Source organism: Phalacrocorax carbo, chromosome 3 (genome assembly GCF_963921805.1).
Source record: "Phalacrocorax carbo chromosome 3, bPhaCar2.1, whole genome shotgun sequence".
In the NCBI taxonomy this organism is placed as follows: Eukaryota; Metazoa; Chordata; class Aves; order Suliformes; family Phalacrocoracidae; genus Phalacrocorax; species Phalacrocorax carbo.
This window is the reverse complement of record NC_087515.1, coordinates 39,730,492-39,756,606: the sequence shown is the minus strand read 5'-3', so window position 1 is coordinate 39,756,606 and position 26,115 is coordinate 39,730,492. Positions and strand designations below refer to the sequence as shown.

The following is a 26,115-nucleotide window of genomic DNA, read 5'->3' as shown; positions in this document are numbered from 1 at the left end:
GACCATCTTTTCTCTCCCACTAGGAGGGACAGAACTCTAACCTCAATGGGGCACTGCACAGATGTGATCACCTCAAATAACAGGCCTAGCATGACACATCATGCCAGCTAGGACTGATGGGCAGTATGCAGGGAAGACAAGTCAAGACCTGCTTAGACCTTCTGATAAATCTGCATCACTTCATTCCCAAAGAAGTGCAAAGCCTTTGGAGTCCACGGAGCATGGCTCATTACAGCAGCTGGGATCCTGTCTTCCAGTCTGCAGTTCAGAAACACTGCCTTTTTCCACTCAGGATCTGGAGCAGAAGAATGAAGAACCTGATCTGCTTCTTCCTTACACCATTGTAAATTAGAAACAAACCCATCAGCATTAGCAAACTTCCATGAGTATAAACAAGGCATAAGTGAGAGTAGAAACAGGTCTATAAACTCAGCTGAATTTAGAAGTCAATGCATTACTTTCCAGTCATGCAGAGACTACATTATGTATATACACACACCATTTTTAAAACTTCTCCAAGAAATCTGAAAGAAACTAAGCAGAACATACGGAAATTTAACTGGTTGTTCATAAAAAGCTGCTAAAATCTGCCAAATTTAAAAAGACACGGTGCAGTCTATTACACAGGCTTGTTAAGAAGAAATAAGGTAAGAAAAGCAGCACTTTTAACTGTGACTACCTGATGGGTGGAACAGCAGTTTCACTTGTCTTAGAAATGCAATATTTTTGCATTTTTAAGATTCTGAAAGCTTGGGTTCTTTTCCTGTTCGGGGGTGGGTGTTTTTTGGTTTTGGGTTTGGTTTTGGGTTGGTTTGGATTTTTGTCCCTGGACCTCAGCAGCAAATTTCTAACGCTTTAAAAAAAAGGACTTCTCACCACTGCCTCCAGCCTGGTAGATGCTCCTTTGCTGCCACCAAGTGGAAAAGAACCAGCAGTTAAAATTTGCAGAAAGAGCCTGTCGCTGACGCCATGTGTCAAAGGTGTCGTCTAAATTTGGTTTCCCGCTTTCCCAACCCAGTTTTATCCTCAACCTCTGCCTCCTCCGGGGCTGCCTGCGGAGTGAGAGAGGTGACAGCTACCGCCATGTTAACCACAGGGAAGTCCCGCAAAGCCACTCTTGACCAGCCTGCCACAGCACTTCTACCCACGGTATGTGCTAGGGAAACATAAAAGGAATGGAGAAATAACAAATAGTATCACCACACAGCACCTCCAACAGAGGCTGTAATGACAGAGCTCCTCAAACATTAAATACATTTCCTCAGTAACAAACCGCCACTTTGCCTCCTCGCAGAACTGCTCCTCCACTAAGTGACACATGCACTTAGATGTAAGTGCAAAGAGAAGTAGATTATACCTTTTTCCTGTAGAGGGCCCGAAGGACACGCTAGAAGACAAACACAGCGCCACACATCCCTGCGCACGTGGGGTGTCGCCTGCCAGGCGCCGCCGCCATTTTAGCCCTGGAATTGGGTGGTGACTGACCACAAAATGGCACACGGAGGCTGCAGCTATGTTAGGCAGGGCAGAAGGGTAAGATACGGCCTTTATTTTCTGGGGGAGTACAGAGAAGGGAAAAAACACGCACACAAACTGTTAAATTCAGGACAAGCGTTGTATGCCTTTAGGATGTCCAGAGGATGCATGCCTCTTTCTGAAGGGCTTTGCTGGGGAGAAAGGGGCAGCGGTTAGGTGGTGGCAATGTCCTCTGGGTGCGTTTTTGTGAGGTACAGGATAATGGCGTTCCTTAAGCTCCTGAGTTTAGAAGTACAGTGGTGACTGAAGCAAGTAACAGCCCCATCAGAGAATGAGTTTTGTTATGCTCAAATAATAATAATAAAAAAAGCAAGTATTCTGGTAAACTACTTAACCTGGCTGCTGTGTTGGCTTAAACCATGCATGATGCACCTATGTATTTAAACAAGGTAATCCATGCCAAAGCAGATATGATCAGTGATTGTATTCCATGAAAGATAAAAACTAGCTAGCTATAGTATTACAACTTTGATGAGTCAACCGCTTCTTGCTGAGATGTATCAAGTGGTTAAAGGAACAAACATCTGTTTTATTGTGTTATGTGTGGATGGATGGTTTGGGGGCAGGAGTGCTGCCCACTCTGGAGGGCAGAGGACTCTGGAGAGTGGTGAGAGACACTTTTGTGCAGATGCTGTAAAGGAATCCAACAGTGCATATTGGTTTCAAGGGATATATATGCTGTTCACCTTCCCTTTTAATTTAAACTAATTTAACCTACTATAAGATGTTTTTATATATTTTGGTTTTTTAGCAATTACTGTCATTTAGGTAGTATCACACAGATGTGCCCAAGGAGCACAAACTTGTGAGAAGCCCTGGCAGTATTTCTTTCATTCAGTCTAATTTCAGAGGCAGAAGGAGAGCCACCCAGTTGACTTATGTTGAAGGCGGACATAGGAAAAGCAGATGAAAGACTAAAACAGAGATGAAATGGCCTTTAAGCACAGAGGTAATTAAACATGAGGATTTACACGCCTTCTCTGCTGTGCTGTAATCAAACTGAAAAATGCTTGCCTCTCAAATTTATACAAGTAATCTAACCTACTAAAGTAAGGAAGTATCAGATATACTAACTAGGGAAAAATGCAAACTTCTAAGCTCATGGTTGCCTGGTTCATTTTCCAGATACTTTTCAAAACCTAAGCATTAAGATGTGTTCTTCAGTTACATTGCAAAGAAATATTCAGATATTTGAACAACATCAGGGCCACAGATGTATTAACACACAGAGTGCCAACAAAGTCACTCACGTTAACACCAGCTGAGAATTTTGTTTGGTTTTTTTTCCCTGCTGTTGGTGGGACTTCGGATCAGATGCTTGAATAGAGTATGTCTCAGCCGGCAAAGATTAGTAAAGGCAATGGCCACTGAGGTTCCTGAGGCCAGCAGGCTACCCAATACTGTCTTTGTCTTAAATGACTTTGAGCTTCAGATTCTTTTTGGACACAGATGAGCTTACCACTGTGCCTTAACTGAAGGCTTGGCTCAGTTATGTCTTGGCTTTTTGCTATCGGAATGGAAGTGCCATGTGTCAGGAAGCTCTCTGCAAATCAGAAGTCACTGTAGCTAATGTCAGAATCTGGCCTCTTTGCCTTATGAAAATCTCTGCAAACACATCCGAAGGCAAAATCTAGCCCTTAATTTTTCTGGTAGTACAATCTCACCTAAGTGGCAGAAGCAAAAAAAAAAAGTTTTTGAAGCTTCTTGCGTTCTTGTTAATTTTTTTAAGTGGGCCAAGTCTCAATCTGGTTTCAGGAAGGAAGAAAAAAAAAAAAGGCGCTTTAAAGTACAGGTACCTCTAGAAATATTAACCTATGCCCAGAAATTACTCATTTATCTCCCAGAATTCTTCTGTGTAACTCTATATATAAGGGATGAGGTAGAATTATTAGTCTTTAATGATCTGAGTGCACTCCAGAAAATAGGATACTTCATTCTACACAGCCCAGGAACACCTATTAAAAAGAATACATTAAATGGACCAGACTTCATTTTACCAGCTCAAACCTGAAACAGCTTCACAGCTTAAGAAAAAAAAAAAAACAAACCACAAACCACAACCACCCAGTATAACAACTGTCACCCTTCTTTTCATTATGATTTGAGACAAAAATTTAAGTTTCAAATTTCTTATACATTCAGCATACTTAAACAGTGAAAAGAGGTACACTCTCACTGGAGCTGCCTCTTAGGAAGGTGACACATGTGAATTAACTCCATTTTAGTTAAACTGGTGTGAAGTTGAACTCCAGTGTGATCATAATGTAAACTAATCAGATGCATATAAGACCATCCTTTGCCTACATTAACTTTTTAAAAATCTGAAATCCAAATAAAGCTACATCGAAACAATGCTGTTAATGTTGCAAAGTTGTACTAGATCTGCAATTCTGCAACTATAGTATGCTACAGGGCCATGCCATCATCTGAGATAAATTGGACTTTAATTGCAGAGCCCATATTACTGCCTAAGCTATTTGTGGCTTCAAAACTACTGGGAGCTCAGTAATGCTGATGACCATGCATGGGAACACAACCAAATTAAGGCCCAGTATCTACCATGCAGTTCTCTGAGGTTTCTTTAGAGCCCTAACCTGGATAGAGATTCACTGGGATAGCTTTTATTTTTAACATCCTGATAATGCATTTCCAATTTTTACATCAATGAAGGACAGTTGCAACGTTTAGAAAAACACAGTCAGAAGCTTTATTTAACATTGCCAACGTGGCCTATACTTTACAAACCATGTTCCTGAACAACTGTAAGAAAATCTGTTCAAACTTCCCAGGAAAAAAAAAATCAGCCATGGCAGAAACCAAACATGAAAAATCCATTACAAGTAGTTAAAAGCTGGCAAAATTATAAACATCTGGGAACAGAACATTACCATAAGAAGCCGAGGAACTGTATGGAAGTATCAGCTGTAAGCTTGTTATATAATAGAAGGTAAACAAAGCTTAACAAAAACTGTCAAAGGATTGAGGAAGTGGACTTTAACGGATGTGTAAATTTCACTGGAAGTCACTTAGAATCAGCTAGACTTTTAGTGCCATTTTTGTTACATGAAGAAATTAATACCTACATAAAGCCAAATTCTCAGTTGTTCTGTGCTGTTTTTGCTACTGTGGTCCTAATGAAATCAGTCAGTTAAACTGACTTAAAGCAATAGCGAATTAAGCTTGTGATGTCATACACAGTCTCCAACAATAGCATTTCGCTAATTGCACTTTGTATTCTGTAACACACTGAGAGAAGAACTTACTGCCATTCAGGAGATACGTAACACACAGGTGGATGTGTAATGTGTACATACATGGACAGCACCTCCTGAGATTAACTGCCTTGAGGAAACGCTCTCTCCATGGAAACTTTGCAAGAGAAAACATGTTTTGTCTTGTTTGTGAGTTGGGGAGGTTTGTCAGCCCAGGGCAACAAATTAAAAAGATTGTTTTTGCTATCCAACTTCACAGTGTTTGTTACTAGGCATTTCTCCTTCTCACCTTTTAATAATTAGGTCAGCAACTTTGTGGCTTTAAACAATAACTAATTTGTTTCTGTGAGGCCAAAACCACTCAAATGACAAAGAAAAAATAAACATTCTAGGAAACAAAGACTACAACATATTCATGAAAATGGACTTTCCAATCAAATGAGGGAATATTACTGCTTTTTCAGACAACTTTTTCACATGCACAAGTCAGCAGCTGCTCATTTACTTCAACAGACTCTGCTGGTAAACAGCAGCTAAGAATTTGTCCCTAGAATTACTACTTTAAAAGTTTATTTGCAAGCACAGCTGAATTTTGTTTCTTTTCTGCCAATTCTGGATCATTGCTATGCAAGATCTATCACCATGAATTTGAGGTGATCACTAGCTTGAAAATCATTTTGTTGTTCATGTACTCTGGATATCCCACCTAGGTACCTTTGATTTCAAGATTGTCTTGATGTAAAGCTGGAACAACATACTGCTGAATTAGACCCATTTTCTATCACTTAATCTAGGCTTTAAATTCATCCATGGAATGTGTCCACACTAGACTGAGAAGAAACCTCTTGGCAATACTGAATTATCATACTGAATTGCTTCCATCCACTTGCTGGGGCTGCCAAATTGAAATGATGCATGTCAAGGCAACCCTACACTGAAAAGTAAAAGATAGCCTCTTAAATGTTCCATTTATAAAGCTTTTTATTCACAGTCAAATTTAGTATCCCCTCTGAAATATATCACTTTACAAAATTGATAGCTTGCCATTACAAGATTTCCACGCCATATTCACTCAGCTTAGTAGAAAAAACAAGCTTTTGCTCTTTTCCCTTTGCTACAGCTGATGAAGATTGAGCAGTTCACGGTCTGCTTCTGAGATCACCAGCACTAAGTATTCCATAGATCTGTAAACTTCTCCTACAGGGAAGGTTAAAAGTCAGCAAAAAGGCAAACTGTTAGTTCTATCAGTAAAATATTACCAGTGTATCATACTGAAAAGCAGAAATTGAAGGAAAAAAAAAAAGGCACAAACTACCCTAATGCTAAGGATGCTAAGAGTGATCTGCAAAACAAAAGCATTCTTGTGGACTTTCTGGAGCTCTCTGCAAGGAACATCACTCAAAGCAAATTAGCAAAAAGAAAAATTACACCGTCACACTGCAGAACTTTAATGCATTTTTTTCTAATACGTGTCACATATGATTCTAAAATGACAAATTGCGTTATTTACTTTCTGTATTATATTCCCCTAAATTGCTGTAGCCTAATGCTTTGTTTTTCATCACTGGCAAGTAAACTTCTAACTAAGAAACATATATAGTCTTTTTAACTAATGTCCTGTTTTGGCATCTTTATATCTCAGTTTATGACAAAGAGCCCACATTGGGATGCAACCAGTTTCAATTATTTTGGCCCTCTTAAGTTGGAAAGTTTCTTTGGCTTGAAGTTTGTCAGACTTACTCTTTTGGAGAAGGAGAACATCTCCACAACGCCTCACAACCATTTCTCCAATTATACTCCAATTTGCATGTCAATGTTTTTCTGTTTAGCTGAAGTTAATTTTTTTTTTTTCAACTTCTGATTTACATCAAAAATAGTTTGCTGTTGTTTCCTTACACTTTAACACATTAAAGCAGCTATACATAACTAGCCAGCCATGTGTGGTAGAAGAAATGACATTCCAATCAAATTGTTTCATTTTTCTTATGGATAACTTGGCACATATCCCACCTTGTAGCAATGTTAAACAGAGGAAAGTTTTTTTCTAGGTATAAGGTTTTTTTACAGTTGCTTTCAGTAGAAGAGAATCTGCATGAATTGAGTCAAAAGTTCAGCAGATCTTGCCAGAAGGAACCCTATGCACAGAATGCCATTTACACCAGTATACCTCCACTGTGTTTCCAGTTACCATTTGGAGTTTACTGTTCACAACTCCCGAAAGTCTTCCTGTAGCCAACAGCTGATAGAAGCCTTAGTCCAAGTAACCAAGGTCTCTTCTTTGGGAGCTGCAGAACCAGGTCTTCATCCCTGGGCAAAGTATGTCATTTATTATGGAAACCAGAATTTCCCTTTCCACTTTTAGTGGTCCCAGCCCCACAGTTAAAAAGTGAATTTCACTCTACCCTCCTAAATCCAAGAAAATTCTTAATTCTGAGAGAATTAAGTTTGTGTAACTTTTATCATTCCAGAGAACTGTTTTGAGATTTACAATGAAACAGCAGCATTAACACCTTTTTGAAAAAGCTTCATGCTGGTTTTGATTTTCAAGGCCAGGAAGAAATAGGATCTTAAAACATCCACTCTTGAGCATGCAATTCTCCAATGATAAAAATACTGAAGGAGTAGAAATGAGCACCAGTGGTGTGTTGACTTCCCAACTCATGGCTAGCATTTACAAGGGTGGGAATTTAAGTCCTTTTAGAATTTCTCCTTCGCATAGATGGGGGGCGTGGGACACCTTTCATTAGACATTTAGAAAAAGATAATTTTCTGACTGAGAAAACACCAAGTAGCGGGCCAGACCTCTACCACAAAGTCCTACACCATTGATTTGATAACTAAGTAATTTACTTTTCCTGTCCAACTGTACCAGTTCAATGAAGCCATGCTAATCCTTGAGGACCAAGTGGAATGTCTCCCACTGACTTTAAATTCAATGAATCAAGGCAAGTCCCTACTGTCCAATCAGTGACCTCCAAATTTTGCCAAGCACAGCGCTTCCCAGATGATGCCAAGAACTGTTCGCTATTTCAGTGTAGCTATTTAACACTAACGCTAGCGGGGCTTAAAATCTTGATTTACATTTTAATTTCTCTTCTGAAGGTTGGTGGGGGGTTTTTTTTGTACACTTGGAAAATTCCCCATGCAACCTCATATCAAATTCTAGTCATAGCTGCTAACTTCATATGCTCTTACCAACCTCATTGCTTTCTTGGTGCAAAGACTAGAAAGCAAGAAATGTTCCAAGAACAGTTAACACATTAAATGCATGCATCAATACAAAATCTTTAACAAAATAAATACTATTTTCACTTTTAACTTAAAAACCTGAACACAAAACACACTAGTTTTGGCATCAGTTAGCCTCTGGTTCAACTAAATATATATTTATACCATAACTTAAGAGTTTTACATAATTTTATCATTGGTTTAGTTAAAAACGTTCTCAGCAATTTTGCTAGTGCTTCTCTTAGCTGGTACATCGAACTAATATTAATTAACCCATAATATATTTATAGCAAAATCAAGACAAAGCAGAGAGGCGTCACACACAGCTTAATGTTATCTTTATCTTATATTCATTAATACTTTTATTCACTGGTACTAATAATTTTTGCTATTATAATAGCAACTCTTTGCATTACGTTTGGCATTAACTAATGCAGAATTGGTATTTCTGCGCCACATTCAGCACATGCAGCAGTAAGACCAGAAGCCTTCCAGGTGTTTTCCTTCCCTTTCAGGCCCTGTAGAATCATTCTACAAACTATGGCTTGTACAGGGTTATGAACACAGCCACTGCAATACATTTTCTTCTTGCCAGCCTCCTACTTTGAGGCAGGAAAATTGTTATTTTTTATTCCAATATTTATGTAGCTTTTCCAGGGAGGAAGTTTCACAATGTTCAGTCAAGTCATCTCATATTTGAGACCTCAGTGAAGTTAAACAGCTATCCTGAAGTCTAGATGTTCCAAGAACACTTCAGTGATGTAAAGAACACTTAGCACTCATGATCTTGTATTTCAAGCCTCTTTCTAATAGGACTGTTAGTGAATAATAAGGACATAGTGACGCTTCTTAGTTTGTGGGGCATTTGTCTGGGTGGTTTTCTTTGTGTTAGAAAAATAAAGCCACAAATCCAGGCTGTGAACAGCCATACTGAATGGTACAAGCCTTAAAAAAAAAGTTTACGAAGTTGCATTTGTTACATCAATTTAAACTGCCCTATCACAAATGCCAAATACCTGTATATAATTAATTATACCAGATGGACTTCTACCTCGTAGATCTTAGCTAATAGCCTTGTATTATTCTTGTTTAAACATTTACCAATGAATCCTGTGTACCTTACTGGACACCGAATTATGATTTTTTCAGAAATTATCCTTCTAAAACAAAAGCTATAATTGAAGCTTAAGAGCAAAATCATGTAATGGAAATGTCCTTCAATCCCCTTTTAATTAACAGCACTGTGCGTAAATACAAGCTGAGCTACCCATTTCCTCAAAACAATGCCTCTCAAAGTATAAGAAGTTATCTCCCAGAAAATCTCTATATTAAAAGTGCTTCTGGCTTGTGCCACTTCAAACCACTTCTATGCTATTGTCTTCCCAGTTAGTACATAGGACACCTGGCCTTTTTTCTTTTTTTTAATTGCTGGTTTTGAGATTAACATTTTTAGCTCCATGCTTTGCACATGCAGACCTCTACATCCACACAAAGTCCAGAAATCTGTTTATAGTAGCCTACAGATAGCATTTGCTGAATCACATTGAAAGGAGTACATGACAGGACACACAGACTTCCAAACAAACTCTGTCCAAACTCTCTTAGTACTCTAAGAGAACTGCTTTACACGAGTATTGCTGTCTTTGGTCAAGAACACCCTCGGGGTCATTTGCGTTTTTAACCTTAATCACACAAAACAGACTCCTGAGCCCAACAGCTCTTTTGTTTTGCGTAACCATGACATTAACCTGTAGAAATAAAGCATTCTCATTTTAGCTTTCAGCTGGAAAATGTTAATGGGCCTTTGACATGCACACTTACATGAGCAGTCCTGCAGATTTGAAGCAGCAAAGTTAGGTACCCACATGAACATATATATAAGCAAGTTCACTTGTTAGTTGGATTGAAGGAATTGCTATTTACTCGAAGAGTTTATTGTAACCAAAAATGTGTAAATTCCTGCCAGCCACTGAAAAAGTTTCTAGAGATACACAACAACTGTTTTGAGTTTATTAAACTTGTCAATGTATTGAACTTTTACATTCAAATATGTATTTTTAGGTAGTCAATGACAAGAGAACCTTCATTTTAGCACCTCATTCAATTTAGTCCTTATTCTTCATTGCATGTTGCAGTACAACTCTGTAAGGACAGTAACCACCCACTGTACATCATTCAGCTTGCAGTACTATATGTATACCGGATTCATTTGTTCTTATCATTTAGTCTTTCACACCATTTCCCAACCAGTTTTGTAGACTGCTACCCAAACTGCATTGTGGTGAACTGTTTATTTTCCTTCATAAGTGGTTAGGTCACTGCTAACTGTTAAACAACTTTTTGGCTGATAATAGAGTTTTGCTTTGCAGTGTATTGAAAAAGGATCTAGTGAGGTTCTTCTGAAGAAACTAACACGCTGCCTGTTCGAAACAACTAAGCTTCACATTTTTAGGAAAACAAATAGAATATTAGCAAAACAGAGCAGTAGTTTTTACTGCACCAGAGGATGCTTTCTGTGATGAAGTTCTGAGAAATTGCAACAGACGATGAGAGAGCACATTTCTCTCTCTCAGTGTCAGCAGTAAGGGATAAGCACTACAGCCAAAATTCCAGTCAAGTTCCTGCATGTGCTGTTTCCTAATAGCTGTCCCTAGCCTGTTCCTTTTTTGGGGCCCTAGAAATTGCCCCTTGGGGATATCTATTTTTTCCATTGACTAGACACAGTGACTTAGAGTGGAATCCAGGCTGTTTGCTTGTGGCCCTTGAAACATTCAAGTTCAGAAGCTGAAAAGGGAACAGTTTAACACAGTGAATAAACGTTACAAAACTCTACAAATACAGCATTTCACACAACGATGTAATGAGAAAGTAAACACTGCTCTTGCATAAAGACCACAGATTGGATAGCATTGTTTGAGACTTTTTAATATTTGGGAGATTTAGTACATATAAAAGTGTCAATCATTCGGCAGTTAAAAAAACCCCAGGAATTCTTAGGCATTATCAGTAAAACATCACTGGTACCTATTACCAGCAAGCATATGACATGTCATTATTATTTGAATAATGAAACGCTACTTCTCTCACATCAAATGGCACTTTTCAGATACACATATAATGTGATTACCTCAGCGACAAGTGTTCTGGACAAAATACAATCCTGTAAAATTCTGAAGTATAACTTAATCAAGATGTTGCCATACAGCACCTCTGCAAGATGCACACAGTATGCAAAACCAATTTTGAAATAAATTCTAGGTGTGTCTATAAAAGGGGAAACAAAAAATTAGTCTATCTTTCTCTTTTTTCCTTTAGCAGGAGTTTTGGAGGTATGTTCATTTTCAGCATTTGGCTCCCAAAGTGCATTTCTTACAAATCTAGAAGCAGCTCCTTTATCAAGTTTGGATGCCTTTTTCTTGTCTGCTATTTCTTTGACCTTGTTCATGTATGTTCTTATTCTCTCCTAGAGGAAGAAAAAAGGAAAAAAAGAAGGAAAAGTACATTTCACACCACCCTCACAAGATTGCTGCTAAAATAAAATCAATGAGTAGAAGCTCTCCACACTGTACATTTCTAGAACTATGATACCTAGAAAAATAGCATCATTTAAATATAAATACACCAAGCTCTTTGCAAACTTGAGGCTTTCCCTTTAGCAGATTTTCCATCACAGGTACCTACCATACTAATATTTGCGTGACATCCACCATCATAGGAACATGAAGTCCTACAGAGACAAAGACCCTGCATCTAATTTACAGTGAGACGAGAATTGTTCTTGCAAAGTTATAAAACAAAATACTGAAGTCAATTTGAAGTTTGGCTTACATAAAGATGGCAAAATAATATTTAGATATTTGACATACATATGTCAAACCACAATCATATCTTGTGGTTAAGATCCTGAAATGGTCAAAGGGGTTTGTCAGTGAACCTATTTAAGATGGCCTGATGAATTTCCAGCTGTATCAGAGGCTCCTTTTACGACCATAAATAATGAAAAAGCCTCTTTCTACTGCCATTCCATAAAGCAAGGGGATACTTTCTTGCTATCTTAACCTACCATAGTCATTTGGTGTCTAGAGCTTTTTACGAACAAAGCATGGCTTGGATTCAGCCCCACCTAAGTATACCCTCCCAGCTTAACAATCTCATTTATGTGCCTACTCATCCTCATCTACTTCTGCAATCAATAAAGAAAATTACCTTGAGAGGGTAACTAAACCCCTCTAAGATGGGAATCACCCTCTGTTAAGTGCCCGCTTCTTTTCAGTGACTAGAGAGGACACTTAGAGTAATTCTGTAAAATACATAAAAGTTTGGTTGATTTCAGGTCTACATATTTAGCCTAATATGGCCTTCAACTCTAGGGCCTTTAGGTATTTCTGTAATACAAACAACAGTAACATATATATACATATTTATATATATATATATATATATATATATATAGTGCTCTACCTGATACCCGAATGATAAATGTGGATTAACAGAACATTTATGGATACTGCTAACTAAGTAAATGTTGATATTATGTAATCCACACATTTCTCACACAGCCATTGACAGCTTTTTGAATCTGGAACAAAAGTTAAGAGACCTACACTTCTGAACTGATTTTCAATCTTCAGTGACCATTATAAGCAACTGATTTCGCAAAAAGTTAGCCACTCTTTCCGTATTGAAAACACAGCTTTAATGAGGAGAGCTTTACAGGGTCTGAAATCATGATAGACTGTAATATTTCTTTGGTTACTGAGATGGCTAATGAGAACAGATGGCAAACCTACATGTATCAACATGGGAAAAGGAGCTGACAAATGTCAATGTGACAAAAGAAATGAACTCTGATAGCTTGAATATGAGTTTTATTAATACAGTTTGAATCCCTGTGTATTCCCTGTATGTATACAAGGAAGCAAAATTCTAAACACAAAATCATCATGACAAAGTCTGGTTTTATTCCCTTTCCACATGAATAAGAACATCACAATGCTCTTGTGCATTCGTTCACCTTGATACTTGTAAAAGGCAAAGAGAACGGGCTAAAAATCTAGCCTATGGTAATATTCTCATTCTTCAGAGTTAAAATGACTGGCAATTGTGAAGTAAAATACCAGCATAAAACATCTACAGCAGAAGAGATAAAATTTATTTTTTAGTATTGCTAAATTAACACAATATTCAGACACTATATAATAGGAGGAACAAGAAACTGACTGAAAGCTCATGAAATATTAAATGATCCATTTTTTAATATGATACCATCTAGACTACTGAAAACCTCACAAAATTAAAAATAAAAGTATTCTTGTTATTCAGGCTAGCTTTCCACATTTTTCAATCCTATCTTCCGTTCTCTGGTTATGTAAGGATTACTTTTAAGCTAAGTATTTTACAATTACCCAGATTTAAAATTTCATTTATACAGGCATTAAAATGGGTAGCTATAAGTTTTGATTTTTTTTTCCTTCAGGCTAAATGATTTGATTTTTTTCAGTCAGCAGAATTTTCAAGATAGCTGGCCTTCTATACTGTAGTCATGCATCTAAATGGAATATAAAGACAAACCTAAAAGATTTATTGTAGGTTGTAAATATGTCACTAATGCAGAATTACTGGACAATACACATACAACTGGTGCCAAAAAAGCTTTTAGCTTTGTTGCTGAACTGGATTCTTTACTGCTGAGAAAATGAATTAATGGAGGACTTGGAAGGGGGAAGGGGGCTCTTTCCCGTCTTCACTAGTAAATCAACCACACTATACAGTCATACAAAAGTAAGAAAAGGCAGTCTCAGAGATTAACATGATTCCAAGTTTTTGTAAGAAAAAAATGCCATACTGGAAGTTATAAATTATTACCGGACATGTAACATTTTTCCATTTAACAGATACAAGTGAAAAGGTGCTCTGTTCAGAATCCAATTCTCAAACAAAGGTGGAGAAAAGATAAGATGACACCATTCATCTTCTTGTTCTTTTCTAATTTCAGCAGTTTCAGCTTTAAACAGTACTGTTTGGAGCTAAAAATATGACACTCTTAATTTAGAGAGCCCAGCAGGGCATATCAACAGTTATGTAATACCATGTAGCGTGTGTGCGATTACGGCAACATACCAATTTTAAACATAGATAATTAACACTTTTTCACTTCTATACGAGCTAACTGTTCTGGGCAAGTTAAGATATTGCAGTGCATGCAGTGTAAGAATCTTACCAGTTCTTGTTTCACTGGATGTTCCTTTGGATTGATTCCCTGAGTAGCCAAGTATACTACAAGAAAAAAACATGGTTTTTTTGAAACTGACGGCTGTCATGACTGAGGACCCAGTCACATAAGAAAACTGTAGTTTCCACATAAAACCATTAATAAGAATTGGAGTTAATGGTGTTGTTAAATCCCTGACAAACTATTATCATCAAATACTGCAGCTAAAAAAAAAATCTAACATGGTTAAACTTTCTGTCCTTAAAAGGACAGAAAAGGTTACCATGAAAAAAACAGGAAGAAATATCCTCATGCACATACAAAGTCAGCTTTTGTAAATATCAGTTTTTTATTTGGAGTTTCAACATCAGTTATCCTACAGGTGGCAGTAATTTGGGTCCTCCGGGTAATTACAAGTTTCTAATTATTTGGCTATGAAATATGATTATTTAACATTTGCAGGTGCCTAGAAGGTGTTCAAAAGGCAATCAAAAATACTACTTTTCCCTGCTACCGTGTACTTACCCCAGAACATTGAATTTAACGCATACACCGAAACCAAATCCATCTTTGCTTGCTCAAGCGGTTCTAACTAGAATGAAAAAAAACCCACCACATTTACACATTTTAAGATATGCACAGATTTTAGTAATATGCACATTTTACAATTGTGAATGTATTCATAAAAATATACACACTGAATAAGCTCTCCTCTGCAAGTATTCATGTCATTTTCCAGTCTGATGTTAAATGCCACAGTCCCATACAGCCACAAGCACAAAAATCTCTTCACATGTAGCTCTTAGACTACTGTTCCCTTAGCTAGAAATAAGTCCCTGTTTCCCAACAAAACTTAATTCAAAGTAGTTGTTGCTACCAATGAAAGAAATAAAAAAAAGTCTTAAGATCGCTGAGGCTCAAATATTAATATAGTATGTTACAAACAATCAATGAACATTAACACTAGACACGGTACACTGTGTTCAGCGCATGCTGGAATACTTAGGGCTGTAAAGCAAAGGAAGAATAAAGGTAGTGAAGTGGTTTTTTTCTTCAACTGTCAGAGTCGATTTATTATTTTAGTCCTATAGGATTTCCAGAAACTCCGATAACATCATTGTACAGCTCACTAGTTCTAACATGGATACTGTCAAAAGATTGGTGTTGTCAAGACTGTTATCTTCATAATTTATTTGTGTTAGAAATCCTCAGAGGACAAAGAAGTTCCCTCATGTGCTAGCTTTTTCTGGCCCTAAAGAAATATATGTTAAGCTTTAAATGTTAAAAGACAGAGAGGCTTGTATGAAGTCTTCAGGCAGAACCTTGTCCTGTCTTCATGCCCTAAAAAACCCCACATTTTATAGACTTGTGCTTATAACATAGCTAGAGGAGACAGCTCCATTTTTCAAGCAGCAGTTTCTACAAGCCTAGACTTCTAGAATCAGATCAATCCTCACTGCTGTCAATTCACCTTTACATCCTTCTGGGTATACCAAGTTCCATTAAATTAGTTGTGAAAACGTCTCACAAAAAAATGTGAATGACCCCTCCTTTACAAAAGAGCACTCAGCATGCACTTTAAGGAAGGTCAGGAGTAAGCTAGAATGTCCTCTACCTGAACAGCTCACTGGTAGGATCATCGCTTTTCATCTTGGAAGAGCATATTTTTCATTGTTTAGTTTGTATCTTAGAAATATAAGAATTTCAAATGTTAGTTATCAAGGGTAGGAAGTGTTGTATTTGTTAGTTCTCTGTGCAGTGGCTAGCCTAACAGACCCTTTTATTTCAGTTCAGGTTCTCAGGTATTCTTTTATTAATAACAAAAAGGTTTTGTCCAAAGGAAGATTGTTTACCTTTTGGAGAAGCTCACTCCTGGAAATTGACATCATTGTCCTCAGCATCTCATCTACAGAACCAAGAGATTTTTCAAATGCTGCAAGATAATCATGAATTTCAGTGGGGTATTCTTCTGTATTAATATCATCCTCTGACACTTCCATCTGGAAAGAGGAAACAAAACTAATAATCCTTTTCATTAAGTCCCTACAGAGTCAAGACTGTATTTTACAATACAAAGCATTAGCATTCATTCATTAAACATCATAAGAAATGCCTGCTTCTGAAGAGTTCTAGCAGCTAATGTCAATAGTGGCACAGGTAAAGGTCCTATAACTTCAGGGATATCTCCTAACTGCTGTGGAAAATGGCACAAATGAGCGTTACAAATGACATGAGTGTAGTAACTATTCTTGTAACAGTCCCAAACCAGTATTTAGCTTTTATGGTCTGTGATAGAAAGAAATTATCTGCTTCTTTGAAAGAAATGCTTGGTAAGTCCTAGTATATGAATAGCTACACCAAGCAAGAGCCAGGACACTTCAGGAAAATAAAATAATTAAAAAAAAAACAACAAACCCACAGGGATATGGTTTCAGCCTGTCTTAGGAACAGACATTACTTCAGTTTTAAAGCGGTTATGCAGCGCCAGTTATTTCAGGGTTAGTTACGTCTTCCAGTGCTAAATTTAGGAGTTAGTCAAAAAAATTCTTGTGAACCCTGTATCCGTTTTTTTTAATTCTCTGTGGGGTATTATAATCTGCAATATAACTCTAACAAAGCTGAGTTGATTTGGGGATTTCAGAATACTCTGGAAATCTTGCAGACGCATCTATGCATGGCAACTGTGAGATAAGCAAAGATGTGAAAAATCTCAAATCACTCCTTTTTTGATCCCAGCATTCATGGTAACATGGTATGGCTACTGCCAAGTCATCTGGCTGCTGGCTTACAAATGATACCTTTAATTCCTCTCAAATCATAAATCACATATTCTCTTGGGGAGTTAACGTTACTTTCAACTACGTTACTTTCAACTTCTACTGACTGAGCAACAATTTTTTGAACATTACAAGGAAAGAGAGAAAGAAATATGTAATCTTCCTGCCCATTTCATGAGCTGCATCAAGAACAGTGGGAGCACCTGGATCACTGCAGTCCTTCCTGCTTGGGATCAGTGTGATAATCCCACTACCCAGCTGCTGAATACAGAGGGCAGGAACATAAGCTGCAGAAACTGCATATTGAAAATTTGATCTATGAACACCAAACCACACAGCCAGTGCAAACAGCAAGGAAACAGCAACCAGCTGTCACATCTCTGGAGTTTGTTTTAGATAAAGATTTTATCTTTCCCTTTTCCTGGCAAGAGCATGGTATGTGTGAGAGAGGTTTCTTTTTATTTATATTGTCTTCTGGAGGTCAAAGAGGAGGAAGATTGGGAGGAAAACCAGCGTGGAGCTACTCAAGCTTTTCTGCAACTCCAGTTTTAGCTGCACCAGTGTGATGCCAGAAACACGATCAGCTAGTTAACGAGCCCAGTTTTGCTGCCATTGTTTGCAAAGGTTAGAATTATAATCCTACTCAGCTGCATGACTTCTCATCCTGGTCAGAGCTGTTTTTCAGATTGAGAACAGAATCACAATGCTACCAAGACATGTTGAAGGTCTCCTCCCTATCCCAGCATGTAACTCTCACATATAAATACCGTTTCAGTCAGCTGCAGCAGACCTAAGCAAGAAAGTTGAGCTGGATCTGTAAGATGCTGCCCACAGAAAGGCAAAATACCAATGCGGTTATTTCTGCCATTTACAATAGCCTTGTTTGTGTTTCATTCTGTCCTGGCAACCTGCATTATAGTAACCCTTGTTAGGTTGATTAAAGGAGTTCAGAAACACTGTTGGTTGCTAACTTTTAGTCACATAATACAGCACAAAAAATACTCAAAGCTACAGAAGAAACTAAATTTTCCCAGCTGTTAATACAGTTAAGGCTGCTTAGAAGGCATCGTGTCATTACACATTGACACATACAGGGAGAGAGGCGTAATCCAACAGTCATCTGGAGTTTAGCATCACTACGACTTAATCTACTATGGTGTTAATTTGGTGGACATGCATGAACATAATGATAAATTACACCTTTTTTCCCTCTGTCAGTGCATCCAGCACCAACAAAAAAAACCAAACCACAACAACAAACTCCTGAAGCAGGAATGTATTATAAACAAAACAAACTTGAGCTATTTTACAGCAGTTGCAAGGATAAACAGTCACTAGAGCGTTTATGATATTCTTTCCAATATCCCAAGAATGAGACAGAGGAAGAACAGGAAGAGAGAAGGAAAGATAACAGATACCATCCAAAAATGTATTTTTCTACAATTACTGTCTCAGGAACCAGAAGGAATTAAGCTTGCCCTCCTGTCACAAAGAACTTACTTGACACTGTCAATTAGAAAGGAAAGGAAAAAAAACCAAACTATGAGCCTTCAATGGAGCAAGGCTGCACAGTATAGTACCCTTCATTGATAAGTCCACTCCTTCTGCCCAGGGAGGGGAAATAATTTTTTGAACTCATGTTTCTGTTCAACAAAAACTAGCAAGTTCCTACTCCTGCTGCGTAGGGTCCTCCCTCTTCTTAGTACACTGTTGTTTCAGCACTACTTATCTCTAAACAGGACATGTTACAGTGTTGGCACATGCCAACAGTAAGGCAGCAGTCAACAGTCTAAAATAGTTTTGGTAACATTAAATCAACAAGAGCAAACTTACACTACCCTAGAAAACATGTACACCCGGAACTCACAAAATTGTTCCTGCCAAAATCAACACGCAGACTGCACAGACACACCTGCAGAATGAGAAAGCCAAGGATGGGAGGAACTAAGACCACTTCAGTGATTCTCTAACCATACCTAAAGGCTATACTGCCCTCAATAGTTATGCTTCAGCTGTTAAATCACAAACAAAATTTTCTTCAAAGTTTTACAAGTGTTTCTTTACATATTTTGAACAAGCAGAAATTTAGTTGAGTTCCTGAAGTTGATGTTTACTACACAGGTTTTCTCTGTTGGATTTGCTGACTTTCAACCAAATTTTATCTGGCACAGAGATTCCACTTAAAAAAATTAAGGACAGTACAAATATTCAGATAAGAGAAGATACGAAAATGCTGGGTAAGCATGTGAATAATGGGGAAGTCTAAGGGAAAGAAGGATAAGACAGAATTTTCGTTATCAAGTAATAACCCTTATGCAGAAGACAATCTGTAGTTGTGCGCGTGATAATACTTTACAAGATTTTAATTTAATGACATAAATCAATTTAATACTTTACAAGATTTAAATCTGAGAATGCAAAGGAAAGTTCACAACCCATAAACATAAACCAGAAATGGCTTACTTTGATTAAGGACACTGAGGCAAACAAATAGCAATGAAAAATGTTGTGTGATTTCACAATATCATTCTACCAGAAACAACTTTCCCTTTTAACCCTGAGCATAAAAACTGCCGTGTAGTTTTTGGGAAAACAGCACAGGAAAGAAATATCTTTGAGGAAGAAAAGGACTTTAAATCACAAAAGTAAGCCATTTTAATGGCAAAACTTACTCATTGCATTTAAGTCTGATAAAAAATTGTCTAATGAGTTTCCACAGGTGGAAAATTTCTGAATATTCTGAAATTTCTGAAAATCTCTGAATAAATTCTCATTTATTCAAAAACATGACTACAGTTATGAAATCTTCTGCTTAGAAAACAAGTAACACCTTGTTTTCTCTCCAGTCAACAGAGTGTAAATCAAAGCAGTATACTCAACTTGCAAAAAGGGAAGGGAGGGAAATATCAGACATTATGAACCACAGAAAAGGCACAAATATGAAGATGAGAAAGCAAAAGAAAATACGTCATCTTCTGCAGACTGTAGAACAAAGACTAAACACGTGACAATCAGAAGCAGTTTGTCCTAGTGCTAATGTGGCTATCGATCTAAGATCCAACTGACTGAAATGCTGTATTAAGGAATTTTAAATTAAAACAAACAAAATACACATGATTGTGCACAATACAACTAGCAAAATCATCCATCTTCACATTTATCTTTCAGGAGAATGAAGAGAAGAACTCTGCAGACTGCTTTCAAGGAAAGCGCACCCGTGACTGGCATATAAAGGTAAAAAAATTAAAAAGGGAAACTGCAGACAATTTGCAGGTGGCTTTTATGAATAATCTTTGAATATATCTGGTGTTTTAACACCAGCCTTAGAAAGTAGTTGCCAGCTGGCTTGAAAAGCAAAACCAAACCTAACTTCTTGCCCACGCCCACAGCCAAACTGTATGTGTCATACTGAAAGATATAAACTCTAATTAGGCCCTGGGAACATCTATGAGAGATTTTGCTGAAGTTGCATTGTGAAAGTAATGGAAGCTACACACATATATCAACATGGCAGTAGGAAACCCCAAATGAAAGAATTAAAAAAAGCTTAGTGTCATGCACATGGTTTTCAGCTGGAATTAAAACTGCCAAGTTCAAGATAAAAATGGTGTATTTCAAATATTTTGTAACATGTAAACAGAAGACAAAAGTAATTTAGGATTCTTCATTCTGCTTAATATTGCAACTCATTTTACACTTCATGCTAATTCTTAACCTATTTCTTAAACATTAGAAGGCCTCATCTTCATAGGGAGCTCAGATCTTTTTTTCAGATCATTCATTAACAAAAATAAGATCACACTTTCTTCCTTTTCATGGATATTTACAGATTATATAAAGAAAACCAAAACAAACTCAAAACATTTTAGTCAGGACATATAAAATGCTCTCAAATTCAAAACAAATGTATTAGCAACATCAATGTTACAAACCATCTCTGTCAGCTCCTAAAAACTGACACGGTCCTCCCTCTTATGAGCTCTCACAACCTGCAGTGAATGTGGCTGATGTGCAAGCACAGCAGAGATGTCCCTTCTGCTCTAATACTGTGGCTATGGGATAACAGAGCAATAGGAACAAGCATCTTAAATTTAAAGCTACCAGAGATCATGACTAAGTTCTTTGATCACAAACCTCTTTTGGGCAGAGAAATCCACTTTATTCCATGTTTGCAAAGCTCTAAGTATGATAAGCTCTAATCTGTGACAGACATTCCTCAGCATCATTGCTGCATAATAAATAATTACCTGCCTGCTAGTCATCACTGTGTCCACAGATCTGTTTTGCTACTAATGCCTTTCAAGCCAGCTCTGGGCAGCTGAAGAGCACATCTAGTACAATTTGTTAGAGCACTCTTCCAAGGCCAACTCACAATCTTGTTTGCAAGAAAGATTTCCATTGCAAAAGTAGTTATGCCTACCATGAAACACCGAGTATGCACCAATGGGCTTATCTTGATCCCCTTAAAAATATCCCAACTCAAGCCACTGTAGTTATCCAATACACTCTTTGCACTAAATTACAATATTCATTGGCAACAGCCAAGCAATCATTTTTAACTCTGCCTGCAAAGCTAGGCTCCATTTAGCATACCAACCTACACAGAAGAACCCTACAAAACAGCTCACAGCCATCAGGCTCTTGCTGATGCCACTCAGATAAAGCCTCTTCAGCCTCAGAGGATTTATTCTGATCTGTCTTAAAAGAATATTTGAAGGGATGGAATAGTATTTTTGAGGCTCACTTATGCTTCAGCCCATGGGGAATATCACAGGATATAACAGGTATCTCAGCTTAGCTTAAACAACCCATATTCACTGCAGCCCCCTCTCTATCCACACAAATCAACTTTGGTGTAAACCTTCAACTCCATCTGCATGATTTGTAAAACATTTTTATTCTCTGTAATCAGCTGTCCTAGGTTCCACATCTTTGGTGACATAGTCGCTTCCTCTTCTGAACAAATCCAGTATAACCATTCTTGTTCAGCTGCAGTCTGTCAGGACACCCTCCAGTAAGTACAATGATAAAACCATGTTTCTTTAGGTACGTCCAGAACACTTCTTAGTGAGAGGTTTCAATAAAAGCTCTCACATTCAGACTATGCTACCACAGCTTAGTTCAAGACTGGGGCTTTAAAGTGATGTTAAATTTGTACATCTAAACTGGTCTTTAAAAAGTATACTTTTGGTTGCACTGAACCTAGCAAGAACTTCTTGTACAGCAAAATACTGTCTCCTTTCATAAAACAGTTTACACATTGTCAGAGTGGATGAAACTCAGTACACCTGTATTGCAGTGGGGTTTTGTTTGTGACAGCAGTCAATACTGAATACATCTGTCCTACCAAATTTGCAGCAAATGGGAAATAACTTGCCTCCAGTCAATACTTCCTGTATGCTCTAAACCATGGAGTTTACTACCTCTTCTAAAATTTGCTGCCACTCTCCACTAGTATCAGCACCATGAATATCCAGAATTAAAGCCAAGGAGTTCTTTAATCCTTTTAAACTGCTGACCTCCTTTGTGTTCTTTAGCCACTGGTTCCACAATGCATGAAAAAGTACTTCTTTTTATCAGAACTCAATTTATATTTTAAATCTGTATTTGCAATATATATAAAATACAATTTTATATATTTGCAAATTTGCAATATATATCAAATACAAACATATTTTTAATATATATTTCATATAAATATATTAGTCTAGAACAGCGTCCCCAATCCATTCGTGGCTGTTCATTATCTAACTATGCTAACAAGACTCTGTTCAACTATTAGAAGCATATTTACCCATTTTTTGTCTGAACAAAACGCAGTAACTGTGGGATGTTGCATTCTGAACATCAATCTTACTGATGCAACAGAACAACGGGGAAAATCTTTTCTACCTATCCCCTAAATAGAATTTAACAACTGATAATCTGACAAAAAGGAGACCAGCTACTATGAACATAGATGAGCAATGTGCAAAATCACAGAAGTGAGGGAGCAATAGGGAAATTCATTTAGGGACATGGAGTTTTCACAGGGGATGAAACAGATAAAACATTGTAGGATGGGAGAACAGAGACACACTCTGACCTGGCACAGGAAGAAAGGGCATGGGAGTAACCACACCCTGACATGGAAGAGAGAACAAAGAACCAGGAGACTAGAGGAAGACAGGAAAAAGGAATCAGAGTAATTTCCCAGCACAGAAAAATGGAGCTTATACAGAACAGCAGGCATGGGGAACACTGCCAGCAGAACGCCTCATAGCAAGCCTGCATGAAGAATAGAGAAAAGCAAACAGTTACAGTAAACAAAGAGAGCTCAGACAAAGGTAATGAAGTTTGTAACCTCAAAGCTTTCATAGTCTATTATCACAGCCCTTTGGCATCATCTCTGAAGGTCACAATATCAAGCTTCACTCTCATTGTTACCCCTCAACCAGTAACCTTTGTTTCTTCTTCCTGTGCTGCCTTTTACAGCTCCTGTTCTGCAACATCTACCTGGAGCTGTGGTGACCAGCACCATTCCAGTGCCTTGTTGTTTATTTAAAAGAATTGACATTTTTCCTCCGTTCACCATTCTATACCATATGCAACCTCCAATTTTCTACTGCTGCCATTAAAAACAAACTTTACTAAAGGCTGGCAGTCCGTATGAAAAGCAGACCAACTGCACACAGATGAAGGATTCTAAAAATCTTAAACCACTTCAGAGTGAAATGTGCTTATGAGAAAGGTTTGTGTAATTTCTGCACTGCATTTCTGATAGGAAGCCTCAGAATTCTAACAAGCACTTTCAAGTTTCTCATGTGCTGGGGTATAGCCTTGTGTTAATAGCTTTCTCATTTCTTTGTCAAGGATCATTCTACCACAGGATTAGCAATATCCAAGTATTTTGGAAGTGTTCTTCTATATTTTTAAAACTAAGAAACGTGCCAGACACCTTTCAGTTTTTATTTATTTTACAATCAAATCTTTCCATTTTTGTTGGTCTCAAAAATAAGGCCTTTTAATTAGCATAATCAAAGTTTAATTTTCAGGTCAAAGTCCCTTATTAAGTTGCTCACAGCAACTAAGCTTGCAGTCAGAAAGCTGTGACAAAGCATAATGGAGACATCTTCACCTTTGCAGCAACATGAGAGAACCGTAACGAGACATACTTTATTACAAAGTAGTTAAACTTAGTAATTTTAAGTATCACCTGTCTTTCTGTTAAGGCAAAGGAGTGCTGCTGAACTATTTTAACCACTACCTGTATGTGCAAATTGTATCTTCTCTTCAAAAAACACATGCTCTTCTTACAACAATTACCGAGTTCTCAAGGCCCCTCGAGTTGCAACCCTATTTTAGTGACTTTTAATAGGAACATAACCATTTAACTGCTTACAGTACAGCCTTCCTTACCACAACTGTCCTCAAGGCATGACACCAGCTGAAAAGCCTGTAGTCCGTATTTTCTTTCTCATGGGTGGTTAAACAAGTCATGCATTAAACCATGCTTACACTCGCTAACAGAATCAGTACCGTGCACAACTTGAAGCTCAGTTCTGGGGAGGTACTTAGGGGCCATCTCCGTGTTTAGGACGGTGGCAGTAGAACAACTTGGGCTGTTTAACGCTGGCTTACAGCTCCCCTGGAAGCCCAGTTTAGTTCTTAGGCCGCACACAGGTTCCTTGGTCACGCACACACCAGGTGAAGTAGATGCACGTGCAAACTGAGGCTTTCCCACCAGTTCATAACCAAAATCTCCTGTTCTAACGCCTCTTTGTGAAAGACGGAACACCTTACCGACCCTTCAGAGACTTGGTAAAATGGGATTTTAGCACCTGACCCGGCTCCGAATGCAGTCACAAGATTCCCTAAAGGAGCCGGATATGAAGACCCACGCAGGACTGCTGTTCACGGCATACCGTCATGGTCTGACGCCAGCCTCTTCTGCCAATCTGACCTCCGTGTCTCTCTCAACAGACCGAAAACCTATGGGACCGAGACAACCCACGTGTGAACAGCCACCAGAGGCCCCGGCTCCCGACAACGCATTGTCCCTTTTTAAACGCCTCTGGAAACCGCTAAAAGCACAGGAAGCGGTCTGACGGCAGGGATGACAACCCGAGACCCACCTCGGGGGTGGGGGGTGGGGAGCGCCTACGAAGCCCCACGCGCGAGCCGAGGAACACGGAGAGGCAGGAGGAGCCACTCTTACCTCAAAGCAGCCGCACGTGGGGCGGGGAACAGCGACGGGGGCGGGGCCTCGCCGGGCGCGCAGCGATGACGTCAGTGCAGCAGCCGTTGGGCGCGAGGGGCGGGCGTTGCCATGCGCGTCGCCGTCGTGGGGCGGCTCCGGGTAATGTAGCGGGGGTGGGGCGCCGCGTCCCGGCAGATGGCTGCTTCTCGTGGGCTTACACACCCTCCCAGCGCTGTGGGTATTCACCGCGTGTAGCCGGAACACCAGTGGCATGACAGTGACACTGATGACAGCGATTTCTGTCCGTAACAGAAAGAATGGGGCCGCTCATTTAGGGCAGAAAACATGCTTTTCGGCAGCCGGCTCGTTTAGGTGGAGGAGGTGAACAGCCGGCGTATCTCCGCCTGTCACCAAACGCTTCCAGTTGCTTCCTGGAAAAAGGGAGCCATAAACTGGTTTTAGAGATGGTCTCTTAATGCCAGAGATCCCGTGGTTACATGGCGGCATGCCGGGGGAGGGCATCAATTCCTGACTGAGGTTGTGCATCTTCACCTCATCCTCGAATGAGGGTTGGTTTCTAATAGCATTACTTGTTGTCATTTACACTGTGTTCTCCTCCAAGATTTCAACAAATAAATCTGGGTTCAAAATGCAGTGCCTTTATATTTCTGCACTGCAGGAGCTCACTGACTGGAAGATTGTACAAAAAGATACATGGCTCCCAATGATAAGATCAGCATTTTACAGATTTACATTCTGATAAATAGTTAAACAGAAGTTGGTATCTGCACCAGAAGCATTGGCATTACCAGCCAAAGACCTCTTTTGCCTCCTTTCTATTCACAGTCCCATCTGAAGCTTATTGTAACTGAAGTCTGCAGCCTCTCCCCTCCAAGGCAGATTAAGATAGGATCACTGGAATCCTTCAGTGTGGTTGAAGAGGGCCTGTTCTCAACTACAGGTTATGCAGAA

The 26,115-nt window shown here is 38.6% G+C and overlaps 1 protein-coding gene and 1 long non-coding RNA gene across 4 annotated transcripts; one reads left to right on the top strand and one right to left on the bottom strand.

Moving 5' to 3' along the window:
* The first annotated feature begins 1,447 nt into the window (after nucleotides 1–1,447).
* On the top strand, nucleotides 1,448–11,832 carry LOC135312522 (uncharacterized). The gene is made up of 3 exons (XR_010372090.1): nucleotides 1,448–1,533; nucleotides 2,386–2,485; nucleotides 11,444–11,832. It is a non-coding gene; the product is annotated as an uncharacterized LOC135312522 (long non-coding RNA).
* On the bottom strand, nucleotides 9,973–25,252 carry C1D (C1D nuclear receptor corepressor). Of its 3 annotated transcripts, XM_064446645.1 has the most exons (6): nucleotides 25,162–25,243; nucleotides 24,869–24,935; nucleotides 16,041–16,187; nucleotides 14,713–14,779; nucleotides 14,197–14,252; nucleotides 9,973–11,439 (listed from the first exon to the last, which is right to left on the bottom strand). In XM_064446645.1, exons 2-6 carry the CDS (start codon nucleotides 24,872–24,874, stop codon nucleotides 11,263–11,265), a joined length of 453 nt encoding a protein of 150 aa, XP_064302715.1. In that variant the 5' UTR covers nucleotides 24,875–24,935; nucleotides 25,162–25,243; the 3' UTR covers nucleotides 9,973–11,262. The 3 variants fall into 3 exon arrangements, with proteins under 3 accessions (XP_064302715.1, XP_064302716.1, XP_064302717.1); XM_064446646.1 differs by lacking the exon at nucleotides 24,869–24,935 and having other exon boundaries at nucleotides 25,162–25,252; XM_064446647.1 differs by lacking the exons at nucleotides 24,869–24,935; nucleotides 25,162–25,243 and adding an exon at nucleotides 24,785–24,853.
* Nucleotides 25,253–26,115: the final 863 nt, after the last annotated feature.

Excerpts from the sequence above, each read along its gene's own strand:
- C1D (XM_064446645.1), bottom strand. Across the intron at positions 14,253-14,712 it reads GTTAAATTCAATGTTCTGGG|TATACTTGGCTACTCAGGGA; the intron begins GTAAGTACACGG and ends TTTTTCTTGTAG. Across the intron at positions 11,440-14,196 it reads ATCCAGTGAAACAAGAACTG|GAGAGAATAAGAACATACAT; the intron begins GTAAGATTCTTA and ends TTCTTCCTCTAG.